General features: G+C 33.0%; 1 protein-coding gene across 1 annotated transcript; it reads left to right on the forward strand.

Annotated features, from left to right (window-relative positions):
• Positions 1–4,043: 4,043 nt before the first annotated feature.
• On the forward strand, positions 4,044–8,502 carry LOC101264121 (E3 ubiquitin-protein ligase ORTHRUS 2). Its single transcript, XM_004239523.5, has 9 exons — positions 4,044–4,631; positions 5,069–5,601; positions 6,094–6,219; positions 6,688–6,787; positions 6,873–6,934; positions 7,031–7,133; positions 7,355–7,496; positions 7,638–7,855; positions 7,981–8,502. Exons 1-9 carry the CDS (start codon positions 4,167–4,169, stop codon positions 8,278–8,280), a joined length of 2,049 nt encoding a protein of 682 aa, XP_004239571.2. The 5' UTR covers positions 4,044–4,166; the 3' UTR covers positions 8,281–8,502.
• Positions 8,503–18,051: the final 9,549 nt, after the last annotated feature.

The following is an 18,051-nucleotide window of genomic DNA, read 5'->3' on the forward strand; positions in this document are numbered from 1 at the left end:
AATTTTCACAGTAAAAAAAGTGTAAGTTTTTTATTTTAAAATATGGATAGTGCATTTAAAATTGAATTATAATATAAAGTTTTTAATATGTTAATTATTTATATAAAAAAATATGAAATTAAATTTCAAAAATAGTGTTTTTTTCTATTATCTTATAGAATTGCTTTAGTGGTGACATAAAGTAGATACGCACTCTTCTTAGTTTTTCTTTTTAATTTACTACACATTATAAATATCTTTAAAAAGAATTTCTTTTTAAAAAAAATTTACTCCACATTTTAAATATCTTTAAAAAAAAGCGAGGAGAATTAAAAAAAAAAAAACTAAGGTAAAAAGGTAAAATGAAGAAAAATGCATTTGATGAAGAAATGGGCAAATCACATGAATCACACTAGTTTAAGTCTTAATTACTAAGATTCTCAATAATTTCACACATTGCTTCTTCTACCATATTTCATACTTGGGATACATGAAAGATGGGTTTAGCGATAATTAATTTATAATAGCGATATAAAATTTATTTATTTAAACTAATTGGTTGTAATTGATTTCCATAATTAGAGGAACAACTAAGGAATTTCAAAATACATAGATAATTAATTTCATTTTATTATTCTTTGAAATAGTAAATTCATTAATATTATTATATAAGATAAAAATATGTATATCTTGGTAATGTAATGTGCTTAATTTCAAATTATTACTCTTAAAATAATAAATTCATTAATTTGTTATATCTATTATCAATATATGATGTATCCAACAAACTAAACACTTAGATACATGAGTATCATACAAGTACATTCATATGTATCATAAATTTATCTAGCATTAATTTTATGTATTTATAATACGTATCTACTATTAATTTTATCTATCTATTCATATATATCTAATATTAATTTCATGTATTTGTTATACGTATCTAGTATTAATTTTATGTATCTATTTATATATGTCTAGTATTAATTTCATGTATCTTTTATATGTATCTAGTTTTGATTTGATGTATCATGTATCAATTGCATATGTTATATCAAAAAAACATGTATCTTGAATACATAGTAAACATATACATCTAATTATGAGTATCTAAATTATTACGTTATAATTAGAAACATGTATCTCGAATACATAATAAGCATATACATTTAATTATGTGTATCTAAGTATCAAATGTATCTAAACACAACAAAATCATGTTTGTAGAGTATTTGTCGTATCATTAATATCATCGTGTTGTAAAAAATCGTGTATCCAATATTTAATGGTGGATAATACATATACATGTTCATATACCTCATTACTAAAAATACAACTTGAATCTTAATTAAATTACTACTTATTGGATACACATATTTCAAGGGCTATATCAAAGTAATATTGGTACTACCACATCCATGACACATTAACCAAAGAAAGCCTTAAAAGAACACCAGCAAACAAAAACTCACTACAATACTTCCTTTTATCCTTTTACGTTCAAGATTCACTCTGAATTGAAAGTTTTTTTTGTAGCAGTTACTTCAATTTGATCTCGTTATAAATGAACAAAATAATATTTGGGTTCATGAGAATTTATTGACAATGGTGATGATATCTTGAGAAGAAAAGAGTAGACTAGCTATTGTTGGAATGAAATTGTACGTTAAAATTCTTGAATCAGAAAGGAGCATACATAATTGAGTGATAAATATGGGAGAGGAGAATAAAGAGATAGTGATTGATTTGGAGTGAAAGAGTTAATTAAGCAGATAATTAATCAATCATAATTTTAAGGGATGTGGTTATCGAATTGTATTTTCAAATAAAATATTAATATATGGTATAAAATATTTAAAGTGGTAATATATGCAATTGTTTGAAAGTAAAGATAATATTAGTATATATAATAGTGATGTATGTCTAATAAGATAGTTTATCCTTATTAGGTGGGTCCAAAAAATTAATCTTATCAAAATAATAAACGCTTTATACAATTTACTAGAAAAGAGTCAGCCTTAATTTTATTTTGTTATTTTGAACGAAAAAGGCTATAACTGTCTTTTCAAAATTCTAGCAAAAATTTTATGGTTGTTTAGCATATAATGCATTGACTAACTTTGTGCATTCATTAAGGTTCACAAAATCAAACCCAATCCATCCAACCCATTTAATTTTGAACGAGTTATTAACCTGTGTGTTTTAGGATTAAGTTGGCTCTTGACTCATTCTATAACTCGTTGCTCAACCCTTTTTGATCCAATCAAATTTGGATTGAGTTGAGTCATGACCTAGTTTGTTGTCTTGACCTACTACGACCCGTCCAAATTTAATCCAACTCGCTCAATTGTCACTTCTAGTTATATACTCTATTGCGTATTAAGATGTGTATTACTAATACCATGAATTCTTAGGTATTAGTAATGCAATAAGATTTTAAGCATGCATCAACATGGTTAAAGACCCCATTGCCCCTCAAAGTCTATTTTACATTTTTTCTTTCATAACTGAAATGGTATATTTATAAATAATTATTTTTAATGCAATGCATGATATTTTTAATACAACAAATAAAACAATGCATTATAAACAATTTATGTATGATTAATGCAAGTATACTAATACAAACACCATCAGAGCATCTCCAACCCAAACAATAAATTTTACACCAAATCACCAAATATGGTGTGATCAACTCCAATCCCATGCACCAAATTTTATATCAAAAAAGATTTTTTCTCTCTTCATTATTATATTATTATTTATTATTTCATTTATATTTTCTTATTCCTTTTATAACGTTTAATATAAAATTATTTTGTTCCATAATTTTTATATAATATAAATTGCTAGCAAATATTATACATTATACATAATAATTGATAATATAAATAAAAGTGAAATCATTAATGAAATACAATTAACTAAACATTACATAATTGAAAAAATTATTTTAAATTATACATAAACATTCAACTTTATACATAAATATTCACTACGGTGCTTCCATAAATGCTCTATTAATGCATTAGTAGTTCAATATGAGCTTTTTGTCCTTTATTTTTTTTATATCGAGCTAAAAACAATTGAAATTGATAATTTTCATTTATCGCCATTTCTACTGTCGGAGTTGGACCTTCCGGCGGATCTTGAACTGGTGCACTAAGATCACGCTTATCCTCAATTGTATTATTTGTTTAAAAATTTATATGCTTGCATTTTTTATTTTTGTCAACATTAATTGTAGTTTATATAATTTATAGTAGAATTAATATAAATTTAATTTTCTTAAAAAGTCTTAGATAGAAAAATTAATTTATAAAAAAGCTAAATTTTATATCTAAAATTAATATTATGAAAATATCACATAAAAACAATTAAAATATACAAGAGATTTAATTAAAACATACAATTTATATAATGTTTTATTAAAAGTTTGTATAATTAAATAATATTATAATATTAAAAAAGTTATTTGGTGTAATGATAAGTGTTACACCAAATTTGGGTAACACTATTCACACACCAAATTTAGTGTGAAAATTGATGTGAGTTGGAGATCAAAACACCAAATTTTACATCAAATATAAAATTTGATATTGAATTGGAGATGGTTTTAATTGTAAACATTACTAACTCATTTTGTAATATTAAACTTATACGCTCTACCAAACAACCCCTTATATTTTCAATTTAAAAAGTATATGGTGTAATTATATTTTAATTGATAAAGGAATATTAAGAAAAAAACGTTATTGTCCACTTTTATATTAATCAAAGGAGTTTTTAAAAAAGAGAAAAAAAAATTCATTTTGGAAAATAATGTGTTTAAAAAGAAAAAAAAATAATTATTAGGAAAAGTAATATCTTTTAAGATTATTTGACTAAAATATTAATGAAGTCAAACTAATATTTTTTATTTAATTAATATTTTTGTAATGAAAGAATTTTTTTTCTATTTATAGACCCACAAGAAAATAGAGGGAAGACTAAAATTTGAAAATTTGACCTAAATTTTGACACCAATATTTTTTTATCGCGAAAACATCCCCGCGTCGTTTGGGCATTAGTCTATACCCCTTTTCTCTCTCTTTAAATACAAATCTCCAATCGTCTCTTCTCTTTCTGAACGCCTTCTTTCTCTCTCTTCCTCCTCACTTTCTCACTCTACTTTGCTTTCTCCGATGGCGCACGATAGCGATCTCCCTTGTGACGGCGATGGTGTCTGTATGGCCTGTAAAGTGAAGCCATCGGAGAACGAATCGCTCATCTGTAAGACTTGTGCTACTCCATGGCACGTCAGCTGTCTCTCTACTCCTCCCGATTCCATGGGAGACGCCGTCAACTGGGAGTGCCCTGACTGCTCTATGCCTCCCGCCGCTGTTGTTGTGCCTGTTAAACAGAATGCTGTTGCTACTTCATCTTCTGAAGGAAGAGGAGATTTGATTGCGGCTATTCGGGTCATTGAATCTGATTCGACTCTTACCGAGCAGGAAAAGGCTCAGAAACGACAAGACCTTATGAGCGGAAGTTCCAAAGACGAAGACGTGGCTGTTGAAGGGGCTAATCAGGACAAGGATGTGCTGAATATTCTCGATGGAAGTTTGAACTGCTCTATGTGCATGCAACTGCCTGAGAGACCTGTTACGGTATATCTTGATATCTGTTTCTATTTTTTAAAATGTTTTAACCCCCTTTTTGCTTTTGTATGTTTTATGGTTCACATTTGTTAATTGAAACATAAAGTTTATGCTTTACGTACTTTTAATTTCAAAATGCTGAATGCCTCATTGATATCTCGTATGTTATTTGTTTTGCAATAGTCGTTTCTGTAAATGGTGACTTATGCTTTTTTTATTTGTTGTTATTTGAGCACTAAAGTATTGGGTGTGTACATGACTTTGAACAGCTCAGGCCCAACAGATTGGGGATTAGGATTATTTTACTGACTTGGTTGATCACTTGCTTACAAGTTATCTCAATCCTTTTTTTTATTTTTTTTATAAATATTCATTTTCTTTTCAAGGAGTAGTTAACTTGCAAGCTTTATACAGGTCTATCTAATACTGTTATTTATCCATGTCAGACACCTTGTGGTCATAATTTTTGCCTGAAGTGCTTTCAAAAGTGGGTTGGGCAGCGAAAGAGTACCTGTGCTAATTGTCGTACTCCTATTCCAGCTAAAATGGCAAGCCAGCCTCGAATTAACTCCGCTCTGGTCATTGCCATTAGAATGGCAAGAATGATGCGGTCTGGTGCCTCTAGCGGGTCATCAAAAGTTTCACATTTCGTTCACAACCAAAATAGACCTGACAAAGCTTTCACCACTGAGCGTGCAAAAAAGACTGGAAAGGCTAATGCTTGCAGTGGGAAGATTTTTGTTACAATCCCTGGTGACCATTTTGGACCAATTACAGCGGAAAATGATCCAGAGCGCAACGTGGGTGTTATGGTTGGTGAGACTTGGGAGGATCGTTTTGAGTGTCGGCAATGGGGGGCTCATTTCCCTCATGTGGCTGGTATTGCAGGACAGTCAGATTATGGGGCCCAGTCTGTTGCACTTTCTGGTGGTTACGAAGATGATGAAGATCACGGTGAATGGTTTCTCTATACTGGAAGGTAATGAGCGCCCGTTTTTTTTCTTGGATGCATGTGCATTCTGGCTTCTATTTGAACTCACCTGTGTACAACTTGTCCACTCAAAATTTATGCAAGTATGAATCCCACTTGTGATGCATATTTCTATGTTGAATTTCTGTTCTTCATTTCTTTTGTGTTTGTGAACCACAATTTTACTTGTAAGATATCCACACATTGTAATATCGTGTTAGTTACTGTTTGAGTAATTAGTCATATGACCTGACACTGAATTTGGTCCATGAACGATCTTCTTCATTAAGCTGTTTTTTCCTTTTAGTTTTTTCACAATTCTGTGTGGTTATTTTTAGAGTCTTTTGTTTGCTTAAACGTGACTGATAATTTTTTGGACACACCCACCCTCTCAAACCCCACTTGTGGGACTACATCTGGTTATGTTGTTTTAATATCTGCTGCTGGTTTTGTGCTGTGAGGTGCTCTTCTAACTATTTTATGTTGATTTGTGTTGGATAGTGGTGGAAGAGACTTGAGCGGTAATAAGCGAACAAACAAGCTACAATCGTTTGACCAGAAATTTGAAAAGCTTAATGAAGCTTTACGTGTCAGCTGCCTCAAGGGTTATCCTGTCCGAGTTGTGAGGTCAGTTACCGCCTTAAACTCGTTGAATTATTTGGTATAGAGCTATAACAAGTTCTTGCTATTCCTTCTTTGGATTGGAAATTGGTTGATGATATATTGTTGTCTTATGCTCTCATTGGCTGGTCCACAATGTATATGTAGTTTGCTTAGCAAAGTTTGCATGATTAGCTGATGTAGATGTTATCAGTCCTGTCATTCCTTCCACAATGGTTGTTTCTCCAATTTTTTGGTAGTAGAAAGTAGTGTGATAAGTGTTCTATATTGTATTCCATTTTTTTTTCTGGATGATACTTTCTGCTATTTAGCATATCTTGTCCTGTGACAGCAACCTTATTTGTCAGCATCCACTAGTTGGATTAATACAACTCGTTTTGTATTTCAATATCCACATCAAATATCTTTTTCATTTCCATTGGGAACTTATTTCTTAGTCACAAGTTTTATCTATGTCCATTCCAATATGTATAGGTCCCACAAGGAGAAACGCTCTTCGTATGCACCAGACAAAGGAGTACGATACGACGGGGTCTACAGGATTGAAAAGTGTTGGCGGAAACCGGGAAAACAAGTTGAACTCTTGCTCAAAAGCTTCATGCATCTGTATCTTTAACTTACTTTTGTCACTTATTTACATTACATTTACTTTTGTGCAGGGATTCAAAGTTTGTCGATACCTTTTTGTGCGCTGTGATAATGATCCTGCACCATGGACCAGGTCTCTTATTGTGTCATTTTTACTTTGTTATAATGTCATCCCCTTCTATTTGGGCTTTCATCATGTTCTTGTTCACCTTGTTGTATATATTGGCAGTGATGAACAAGGTGACCGTCCTAGGGCCTTACCTTCCATCAAAGAACTAAAAGGCGCCACAGATATGACTGAGAGAAAAGGATCTCCAGCCTGGGATTATGATGTGAGAAGTTTTAGAATCTCCAGTTGATTCTTTCCTTTTTGTAATGTAGCACATTCAAAGGATGCTGTCTATCTGATTATTAATAACTTTTTGCCAATCGAATTGGTGATTAACCTTTTCTGTAAATGCAGTGAAATGTTTTTTTATAAACTTATTGATATGCAAAGCATACAGTTACATGAATGCTGGTATTGTTTGTAATAGTTGTTTCTGTTTTACAGGAGGAAAAGAGTTGCTGGATGTGGAAAAAGGCTCCTCCTCCTAGTAGGAAACCAGTTCAATGTGAAAATGAAGATGGAACAAAAGTGAGACCAGTCAGACCAAAGAGACTTACAATGTCTGTAAAGCAGAGGCTCTTGAAAGGTACACCTATCATTCAGCACTTTTCATTAGATATTTTCCTTTCTAATCTGATTTTACTATGTATTTTGTGTGATTGTTAGTGATTGCATATTCTTTTATTATATTTCTTAGTATAATGAGATGAGGTTTTTGATTGTGCAGAGTTTACATGTCATCTTTGTCGGGAAGTGATGAATAACCCGCTTACTACTCCATGCGCGCATAACTTCTGCAAGGCATGTTTGGATGGTGCCTTTGCAGGTCAATCCTTTACAAGACAGAGGACGTGTGAAGGCAGACGTACATTACGAGCGCAGAAAAATATAATGAAATGCCCATCATGCCCAACTGATATATCTGATTTCCTCCAGAATCCCCAGGTACGACTTCATGGGACCTGCTCAGTTTTATATGTGAATATCTACGAGTATAACTTAATAAGCACTAGGCTTACTATTCTGACTATAAATTCTTGTCTTACTCAAAAGGGTGTTTGTTTTGGCAGATTAATAGAGAGTTGATGAATGTAATTGAATCTCTGAAGCGCCAAATTGAGGAAGAAAATGCAGCATTGAGTGCTGATGTAGATGATGGCAGCTTAGATGGAAATGAGATTCTAGCTGAAACAGATAAAAGCATGGAGGATGATGAAGAAGGTGCACAGCCTGTCAATGAGACTGAAGCCAAGCAGACTAACAAGAGGAAGAGATCTGGCAGCATTGACAATGCATCATCACCCAAGAAATCCATTGACAAATCTGATGCTGTGCATAATCTTGAGGAAGTTGATCCTGCCCATACCTGAAGAAGCAAAATGGTGGCAACTGTTGGCTCTCATGTTTATTGTTGGATAGTTTTAGGTTAATTTTAGTTTTGGACTTGTATGAACTTGGTACATTAGTCAAAATTCCAATTGCATAGAATTTTGCTTTTATGTCAACCAATTGGTGTTCTATCGTAATCTTTTTGGATAGTAGATTAAAATTATGAATTGCAACCATTAATGATGGATATTTATTTTCTTTAACACCTTGCATCTCTCTGTATCTGCTTTCTGCTGAGGTCCCACCTAAGTTCAATATTTATTAACTTTGTAAAATATTCTAACAGATTCTTATGTAGCAGCAAAGATGAGGGCAAGAGTAAACACTGGGTATCATGAGATAAGATATGTTTTCCTCAAAGAAGGACGTTTGGGTTTTAGATTTCTATTTGAACACCAATTGGGTGCCAGTAGGCTTCGACATCAAAGCAAGTTTGATATGGAATTGGAATTTGATAATGCACCAAGTTCATATATGGGTTCAAAACTAATATTAACATATCCACAATAAACAATGATTCATCCAGCTTGTTCAGAATCATCATTCCAGAACCAGCTTAGTTGCCACCATTTTGCTTCTTCTTCAAATATATGTTATAGCTCCATCAACCAACCAGTCACTTGTGGCTACTTGCAAACTGAATACTCAGGTATGGGCAGGATTAACTTCCTCAAGATTATGCACAACATCAGATTTGTCAATGGGTTTCTTGGGTGATACATTGCAATACTACTGGATCTCTTCCTATTGTGAGTCTGCTTGTTTTAGTTTCATTGACAGGTTATGCACCTTTATATCATCCTTCACACTTTTATCTATTTCAACATCTTCATCGGCTAGAATCTCATTGTTTCCATCCAAGCTACCATCATCAACATCGGCACTTAATGCTGCATTTTCTTTCTCAATTTGGCGCTTCAGAGATTCAATCACACTCATCAACTCTCTATTAATCTACCAAAACAACATCCTTTTGAGTCAGCCAGCTTGTTCAGAATAATCATTCCCAGAACCACCTTAGTTGCCACCACTTTGCTTCTTCTACAAAGATAGGTTGTAGCTCCATCAACCGTCCAATCACTTATGACTACTCGCAAATTGAAAACTCAGTTGTGGATACTAAACATAGAAATGAGTCAATTCTTTCTAAGACTGACTAAAAATAAAATACGAGTTATATAAATTGGAATAGAGAAAGTACTTATTACTAGTGAGTTTGCTCAAAATACCTGAACTATTTTGTTATTTATCCTAGAGTAAATGGTCCTTTTGTGCAATGTCACCTAACTAGAATATTGAGATCTCTAGCAAAATTAAATCAATTTTACAAACTATTCCTGATATGGTATACTAGAAAATATGAAAAAGAATAAATAAGGTGAATTATGGAGGCATTGTAACCTAGAGGACAGTGATCTATGAAATTTCTAAAAATATTCATCTCTTATCCCTAATTTTATATCCTTGGATGAAGGAAATCCCACAAAAATGACCATTTTTCATGGATTTCCTTCATAAGTATATACACTTGATAAGATTTATACCAGTAAGTTGAAAACTACCTAATTAGGGTTGTTTTAAATGTAATTTGATGATGTTTTTAAAGGAAATTCTAATCCAACTTCTATAACATACTATATAAAAAATGATAAAGGAGATTTACAATTTGCTTTATGTAGAAGGATGACAAATTTTACAAGTTTATTTAATGAGGCTATGGTTTTGAAGAAAGGGTATGAGTTGTGTGTGGAGAGATAATTGCTACAAATTCTTTTGCTAAAACAATTGTGGGCAATGTTTATATGGGGGTTTAGAGCTATGATAGAAGGAAACAATATACAAGTTCAGCACACATATCAAAGAAGGCAACACTATTAAATATATTTTTAGTTAACTAGTATTTTAACTTTGCATGTATACATAAGCAAGAAGGCTAAAGGCATAATTATCTTAGAGAAATAACATGTTCTATATATGAGAATCAAATTATTTAAAATGCAGGCAACAAACAAAATGAGTCAGATATTATAGATCAACTATGACTAGGGGTGTTCACGGTTTGGATAAAAATCAATCCAAATTGAAAATCAAACCAAACTGATTAAATGAACCGATTTTGTTTAGGGTTTGGTTTAGTTTCAGACTTTTAAAAAATCGATAGTATTTAATTTGGTTATGATTTTGTTAAAAATCAAAAAAACAATTGAACCAAACTGATAAATAATATACATAAATATTATTATTATATATACATAATATATTATTTTTATAAACAATTTTAAATGCCTAAGTACAAAGAACTCGATGAGTAAATAATCCATAGATTTTGGTTTGTTTCGATTCAAATCGGTTGAAACAAATGACATAACAAAGCTACAAAAATAGAAATGAAAGAAAAGAAAATAAAATGACAGCCATTTTACCTTGCGACGAAGTCACCGATGACGAAGATGGTCACTGAAGGAGGCGACTTATTTTGGAATTCTTTTTAGTTCCCTTTTCAAAAGGTTGAAATAACAGATCTAAGTACAAAACACTCGATGAATAAATGACCAAAGTCGATTCAGATTGGTTGAAACAGATGACATAGCAAACCTACAAATATAGAAATGAAAGAAAATAAAATAAAATGACGGTCATTTTACCTACGGGAAGTCATCGATGACGAAGATAGTCATTGAAAGAGGCAACTTGTTCTTTCTTTTCACTTTCATTTTCACAAGGCTAGAGTGAACTCCAGTCAGATCTAAGTACAAAGCACTCGTTGAGCAAATGATCCAAAGATTTTGATTTGTTTCGATTCAGATTGGTTGAAACAGATGACATAGAAATGTTGCAGGAATATAAATAAAGAAAACAAAAAAAAATGACGTTCATTTTACCTGTGGTGAAGTAACGGAGGACGAAGACGGTCACTGAAGGAGGCGACCTCTTCTGGAATTTTCTCAATTCCCTTTTGAGAATATTTTGATCCCCCCCTTATGTTTTAGTTTTTGTACATTTTCTTAGGAGGGGTGGGGTGGGGTGGGCTGGGATTTAGCCTTTTTTTATAATATTAAAAATAAAAAAAATGGGTGTAGTAATAGTATAATACACATAAATATGTCAAGTAGAGCATAAAGACTCACAATTTTTATTCGTCAAGTATCACATTAAATATTTTTTTTCTATAGATGAATGACACTTACTTCTAACATTGTTTTGAAAACACAAAGATCAAAGTCATTTAATTAATTAAAGCTATCTCATATAGTTGTATTTAAGATTTGATTAATAAGTATACAAGTTCATTTAATATATATATGTTTCGTAAATGTAACAACAAATTTGATCAAAGAAATATTGAATTAAATAAGGTGTAACACCTCAGAATCTACTAAGCTAAGCTAGGGCTAAGTGGGAAGTCAAGAATTGGAGATAATAACCTTGGCACCCTTCATGAAGGTCCACACAACTAGTTGAGGGCACCACGACTTGTGCTGGTGCCCCTGGACCTAGGCAATGGGTAACCAAGGGATGCTCACCTCCCACGAGAGCTAAGATGACTCATGGTGGTCACCAAAGATCGTGGGATCATTCGTGGCGGTGAGGCTGTCGCGCCCCGAGCCTACACTCTGGACGTGGACGGCACTCAATGACCATTGCTGACCCCAAGCGAACCCTTGGTTGACTTACTTACTCAGCGGAACATTAATACAAGGTTAAGATGCAAACCTTTACCTTAACCAAAATGACAACTTAAATATGAAAATAAGTTAATAATAAAATTATGACCAAATAACTAACATCTGACCAACTATCTATGAAGCATATAATAAATGAGATGGATGTTGGGACAGGCCCCACAACTTCCTAATGAACTAAACTACAAAGCAATGAAAATGGATCCTCCCGAAAACAAGGAGGTTCACCAACTGACTCTGAACTGGTTACTGGATCAACGATGCGCTAGAATGTCGATCGTAGTTACCTGGGTCTGCATCATGATACGATGTAGGCCAACTGGCATCAGTTTATTGAATGTACGAGTATGCGAGTTGGAATGCTAAACAACAACTTAAGCTTGAAAAGGAGTTAGAAGGAACACTTACCTTGACTCTACTTAACTCATGAATAGCATAACTCAATATAACTAACTCATTTCATTATATAGCAGTTTAAAGACATGTGAAATGTAAAGATAAGTTGTTTAAAACATGGTTTTCAAATTTGTGTGTATAAAAAGATACAAAATAACTCTGAGATGTATGTAAAAATACAAAATAAACTGATGTAAACTCATAATCTTAATAAAAGACATATCATGCTTCCTCTCAAAGTCTACTTGTGCAATGCATGAATGAAGTCTCATACCCCCATTCATACTAAGCAGAACCCTTGAAGGACCATGCAATTACTAATATGAGAGTTTCTATAACCGACAACCATCACTTAAGAGCTATAATGATGATACAACGATCTACCTCACGATGCCAGTGCGTCCTATACCTGGCCAAAGGTATAAGGCCTGAATTGCCTAGTTGATCCACTAGTAAACTGTGAAAAGGATTCATTTGAAAAGTATGACCCTTTTCTACCCATGATGGTTACATGGTTTTCATAGAGACTTGAGTTAATATGAAACTCGCATCCTCACATCAGTGCTCAATACTACTCCTAAAAATATACTTATCTTGTATGTTTTAAAAACAACTGTTCCTGTGATTTGAGATAAGTTCTCAAAAACTCAGCTCAAAGGTTATCTTGGAAATCTCAGTTTCCCCGCTTGCTTCATTTTATAAAGCTATAACTCTTTTCTGAAAACTAGCCCGAAGGCTCTTTGGAACACTTAGTTTCCTTACTTATTTAAATGTGAAAATTTTTTAAATCTCTTTGGGGATACTTAGTCCCCTTATACTTATGAAGAAAAGAACTTCAATTTAACTCTTTACTCTTTACTTAGCTTGAAACTTGAGTCATGAAACAACTCTTCAAGAAATACTTAGTTCCCTTATATTTCTTTGAAGGAAAAACTTCAACTCTTTACTCTTTACTTAACTTGAAACTTAACTCTTAGGGAATACTTAGTTCTCTTATAACTTTTGAGAATTGAACTCAACTCTTTAATCTTTTCTTAACTTGTAATTGAGTCTTAAAACAAATTTAACATGTTTTATAAATACTCTTGGAAACTTTAAAAACTTGTTTTGACTTGCTTCTTAACTTTTAGACTTGACTCTTAACTTCTTTGACTTTGATCTTAACTTTCCTTGAATGGGATTATGGATTCAAGGTTCATGTTCTCATGTTTATGGATGATTTCATGATGTTTAGATGTACATTAGAGTGTTGGAATCAACTAGGAAACATGGGTACACCACTTAGGAACTAGTACGGAAAGATGGGGAATGAATGGGGTGAACTGGTGTCCTTGGCGCTCTGAGAGGTGTGAGGCGCCAGGGCCCAAACTTTAGAGGCCAAGTTAGGGTGCTCTGGCTGGCGCGCCGCCCCAAGGCCTACCAGACAGAGATGGTCATGTGGGGTTATGGGAGGCGCGACACCCCAACGCCCTACAGTCAGGCGTTTTGACTTTTCTTCTCCGTTTTCATCTCTAAACCTCTATACTTCCATGGTTATTTTCCCATCCACTCAGGATAACTCATTCCCTCAATACCCGATTGATTAAACTTGATAAACAACCCAGAAACACGAATCAAATCAACTCTAGACATGCAATAAATTAACCAACAAGAATTCAACAATATTCTTCAAGAACTTTATCTTTTTCATCATTCAATCTACTCAAAATTCGTTGAATTAAACAAGTTGGTGTGTAGGTGAACTAAACCAACACGAAAATATATCACATACCTTATAGGGTTCACCCTCGATGAAATCCACAAGCCGAACTTCAACGATCTTGAACGTTCTTGCTTCCTCTTCTCATTTCTCCTCTTTTCTCCTCTTCTTTTCTCTTCTATCAAAACCCTAAATCTTTTGGTAAAATTATAAACTGAATCCTATTAGTTTAGACCCTAAGATATTACCAAAAATGAAATAAAATAAAAGGGCGAAAAGACCAAAACATCCTTTAAATATCCGAATTGGACTTTCCTTGTTCCAATAGCCCAACTTCTGAAAGGCATATCTCACTCATACTTTATCAAAATCGTGCAAACTCGGCGCCTTTGGAAATATCTTTCCAAGGGATTTTCAATCATAACAAGAACTACCTCTAACTCATCCTAAGCTAGAAGTTATGACCGTTTGAAAATGGTCAAAACTCATTTTTTCAACTTAGTCAATTTTCCAGATTTTTCTTATTCTTTCAAAGAAAAAATATTTCTAGATTTTAACCTCTTTTCTAGTCGTTTCTAGTTGCGAGATGTTATACAGGCAATGGCTTCCCCAAATCTGCCCAAACAAGGACCCTCCCCACGAGCTGTTAGATGGCTTGTGAAGGCCTTGACATGTTGTGGGAGGGATCGCGAAGGTGACTCGGTCTTTTAGGGGGTCAAGGAGTGGTTGCCTAGCTACTGGTCCATGACCAGGATGGGGACCGCGACTCATGGTAGGGACCATGACTTGTGGTAGGGACCATGACTAGTTGTAGGGACCACGACTTGTGGAGCCCCTCGTGATTATGGGCAATACACTGATAAATAGGGGTAAAATAGGTCTTTCCAGTTTTCATTAGAATAAAGTTAGGTTGTTTTACCCAAGCCTTATACACCTATATATGTAGTTTTAATCCTTTAAACTCACCATGCAAGTCACTATTTCCAAACCCCCAAAAGAAATTCTAAAGTTCTTCTCTCAAATATTTCTCTCTCTAGAACTTGAAAAAAAAAGCAAGAATTTAAGCTAGGATTAAGATCAAGTCTTCAATACTCAAGCATTTGTGGGATTTTTTTTTTATCAAGGAATGATGACTTTCCATTCATGGAGCCCCCATAATTTCCCCAATTTAGAAAAAGAATTCTCCAATTCTAGTTAGAGTTTTTTCTATTGTTATGTATTTTGATCCAAATGAGTGTATTATAATTGTTTAGGATGATTTTCTTTGTACCCATGCCTAACCCATGTATAGAAAAATGAAATTGATGTAAGTGGTTTTATGCCATGAAAGAGGAAATTGTAAATTTAGATGTATTCTTCTAGGATTGATGAAATACATTATAAATTGCTTGAGTGCGAAGCATATAGATATGGGTTGATTGAGATTAAAGTATACATCATGAATTATGAAATGTAGGCTTTGAGATTAGAATTGTCTTGAGACTAAGGCATGTATGATGAATGATGATTAGTAATGCTTTTTAGAGTAAAGCTTATATGATGAATGCTAATTTGTAGATAGAATTGTCATGGAAAGATTTACTCACATGATTTACACCATGAATGTGAAAGATTTTCTTACATTGAATGATTATAGATTTAAAGTCTTGCTCACCTAAAGTGAATCAAAGAATCTATGAACTATGATTAATAAGACTTACCTTGGATTAACATAAAGAGATGCTTCTCCATGATAGCTTGAAGTGGTAATATGAGATCCTTTCAATGGTTAGCTTGAACTAAGCATTGCTATGAATCGTAACTTGACTTGATAAGGTCAAATTATTTCATTGGTAGCTCGGATTGAGAAATAGTACCCTTCCTTGGATAGCTTGGACTTGCATGATAAGGTGTTTTCCATGATAGATTGATCTAACATAATGAGGTGTTTTTCCTTGGTAGCATTGAATTGGTAAATAATTATCATTCATGGATAATGACTTAGCTTGGATTAGTAAAGTAATACTCTTCCATGGATAGTAGAAATAGCTAAGGGAATGAATACCCCTCAATCAAAGTAGCATAATTATGATGAAATTGTAAGTATGTTTTAAGATGAAATGTAATTGTTATGATGATATATTAGCTTAGATTGCTGCTTCAGTTTCCTTCCTTGTTACGTATGACTAGAGGTGGATGACCCAAGTATTGACTAAGGATAAGTCAAGGTTACTTAGATTGAGAAGATTTCTTTTACATTATGATGGTTTATGTGTATTGATTATGCTTATGACTTATATTGTCTAACTCTTATGTTTATGACTTATGTCTTATATTGACTAATACTTATGTTATGTCAATGTTGATCTTTATGCAAGCTATCATATTTAGTACATCTTTGTACTAATGCATACTCTTGCCTATATTTCTTATTAAAATTTAAGGTCTGACGATATCGATTCTCCTCTTCGTGGCTAGGATCATAGTAGAGTGAGATTTGAAGATTGGTAAGTCCTCATAGCATTAAGGATCTGACTATCATATCCTTATGTATTTTGTTTCATGCTCTGAACTATTATATGGGTTGTGTCCCAAAGATATTCATGTTTTAGATGATCTGAGACAATTATAATAAACTTTCGCTTCATTTTATAAAGACTTTGATTGTGTTGAAAATATTTCAAATTCTCGCTCATTTCTATTACTTTATGTTATGATATGCTAAGTGGCTTGTATGAGGCCTCTCGGGGTATTGTACGTCATGTTACATCTAAGAGGTTGAGGCCTCTCGGGGTATTGTACGTCATGTTACATCTAAGAGGTATATGTGGGTCGTTGATACGCTCAAACTTACTTCTCAAATAAGAAGTAAAGCGGTCGTATCAAGTAAAGAACCCAACTAATGAGATTAGGATCGTTCCAACGAGGAAAATAGTTCAGACTTAACTTTAATCTATTTTTACTATTATTTAGTCAATTATTTCCTTAGAAAACAAAGACAATAAAAGGGGGTTTCTATTTCTAAATGAATGAAAATAATTAGCTAAATTAAAGTAGACAACTAACAGATTCAAATGTTGGAGTTTAATCAATTAATAAAAGTAACTAGGATTTAAGTGTTCCCCATAGGTTCCTAACTTGATAATTCTAACTATAACAATTCTTTCCTAGTATCTTTCACGCAAAGTGATAAGTTATGTATCTCTAAATCCTTGGTCCGGCATCTAGAAAATTTCACTCCGCACCTTGGTCCGGCTACGTGTGTTGCTATACTAACTCTTACCTTTACCTCATATTAAGCATTGTATTCGATATTTGACTAAGTTATTACCTCATACCAATCAATACTAGCCTATTAGATAGTATACACTAGATATATATTGATAACTTTTTTCCTAATATCTACCTCCTTGGTCCGGCAATTAGCATTAAGGCGAGTTCTAACGTTGTCCATCCGTTAAAACGACTTCTAAATGAAAGAATTATCAATACATGCAAGACACTATTCTAGAATTGTTATTTTAGTTAGATTTTACCTTATTATTCGCCCATGGTTCCCACAACCCTAGTTATGGAGTTTAGTTACCCATAGTCATAATCATAATATTCATATATATGATATAAGAATTCATGAACTTACTTTAATGAGAAAGAATAAAATCTAGAAATTTACTTGATTAATCGACAAAATCACCAACAATAAACTCCAGAGAAAAGTGTAACAATCCAAAGTCTAATATCCAAAGAAATAATCTACTAACAAAGAATCTAACATAAAAGTGTCTAACCACCAAAAGTCTAACTATACGAGAGTCTAACACCAAAAACGAGGTTTTACAACTATTTATAAAAAACAAAAACCTAATAAAAGAAGGACTCTAACTGCTGAAAATCTGTCAAAATGCGGCTGGGTCAACAGACCTAGTGACGGACCGTCGTGGTTATGACAGGCCGTCATGGACTCCGTCGTCCTTTGCAAATTCTTCTGATGCTCT

Source organism: Solanum lycopersicum, chromosome 5 (assembly GCF_036512215.1).
Source record: "Solanum lycopersicum chromosome 5, SLM_r2.1".
Taxonomy (NCBI): Eukaryota; Viridiplantae; Streptophyta; class Magnoliopsida; order Solanales; family Solanaceae; genus Solanum; species Solanum lycopersicum.

What these genes read in the sequence shown, in the direction of transcription:
- LOC101264121 (XM_004239523.5), top strand. Translation starts at nt 4,167, where the DNA reads ATGGCGCACGATAGCGATCTCCCTTGTGACGGCGATGGTGTCTGTATG. An exon ending in GATCCTGCACCATGGACCAG is followed by an intron (nt 6,935 to 7,030) that starts GTCTCTTATTGT and finishes ATATATTGGCAG; the next exon opens with TGATGAACAAGGTGACCGTC. An exon ending in ATTTCCTCCAGAATCCCCAG is followed by an intron (nt 7,856 to 7,980) that starts GTACGACTTCAT and finishes TTGTTTTGGCAG; the next exon opens with ATTAATAGAGAGTTGATGAA.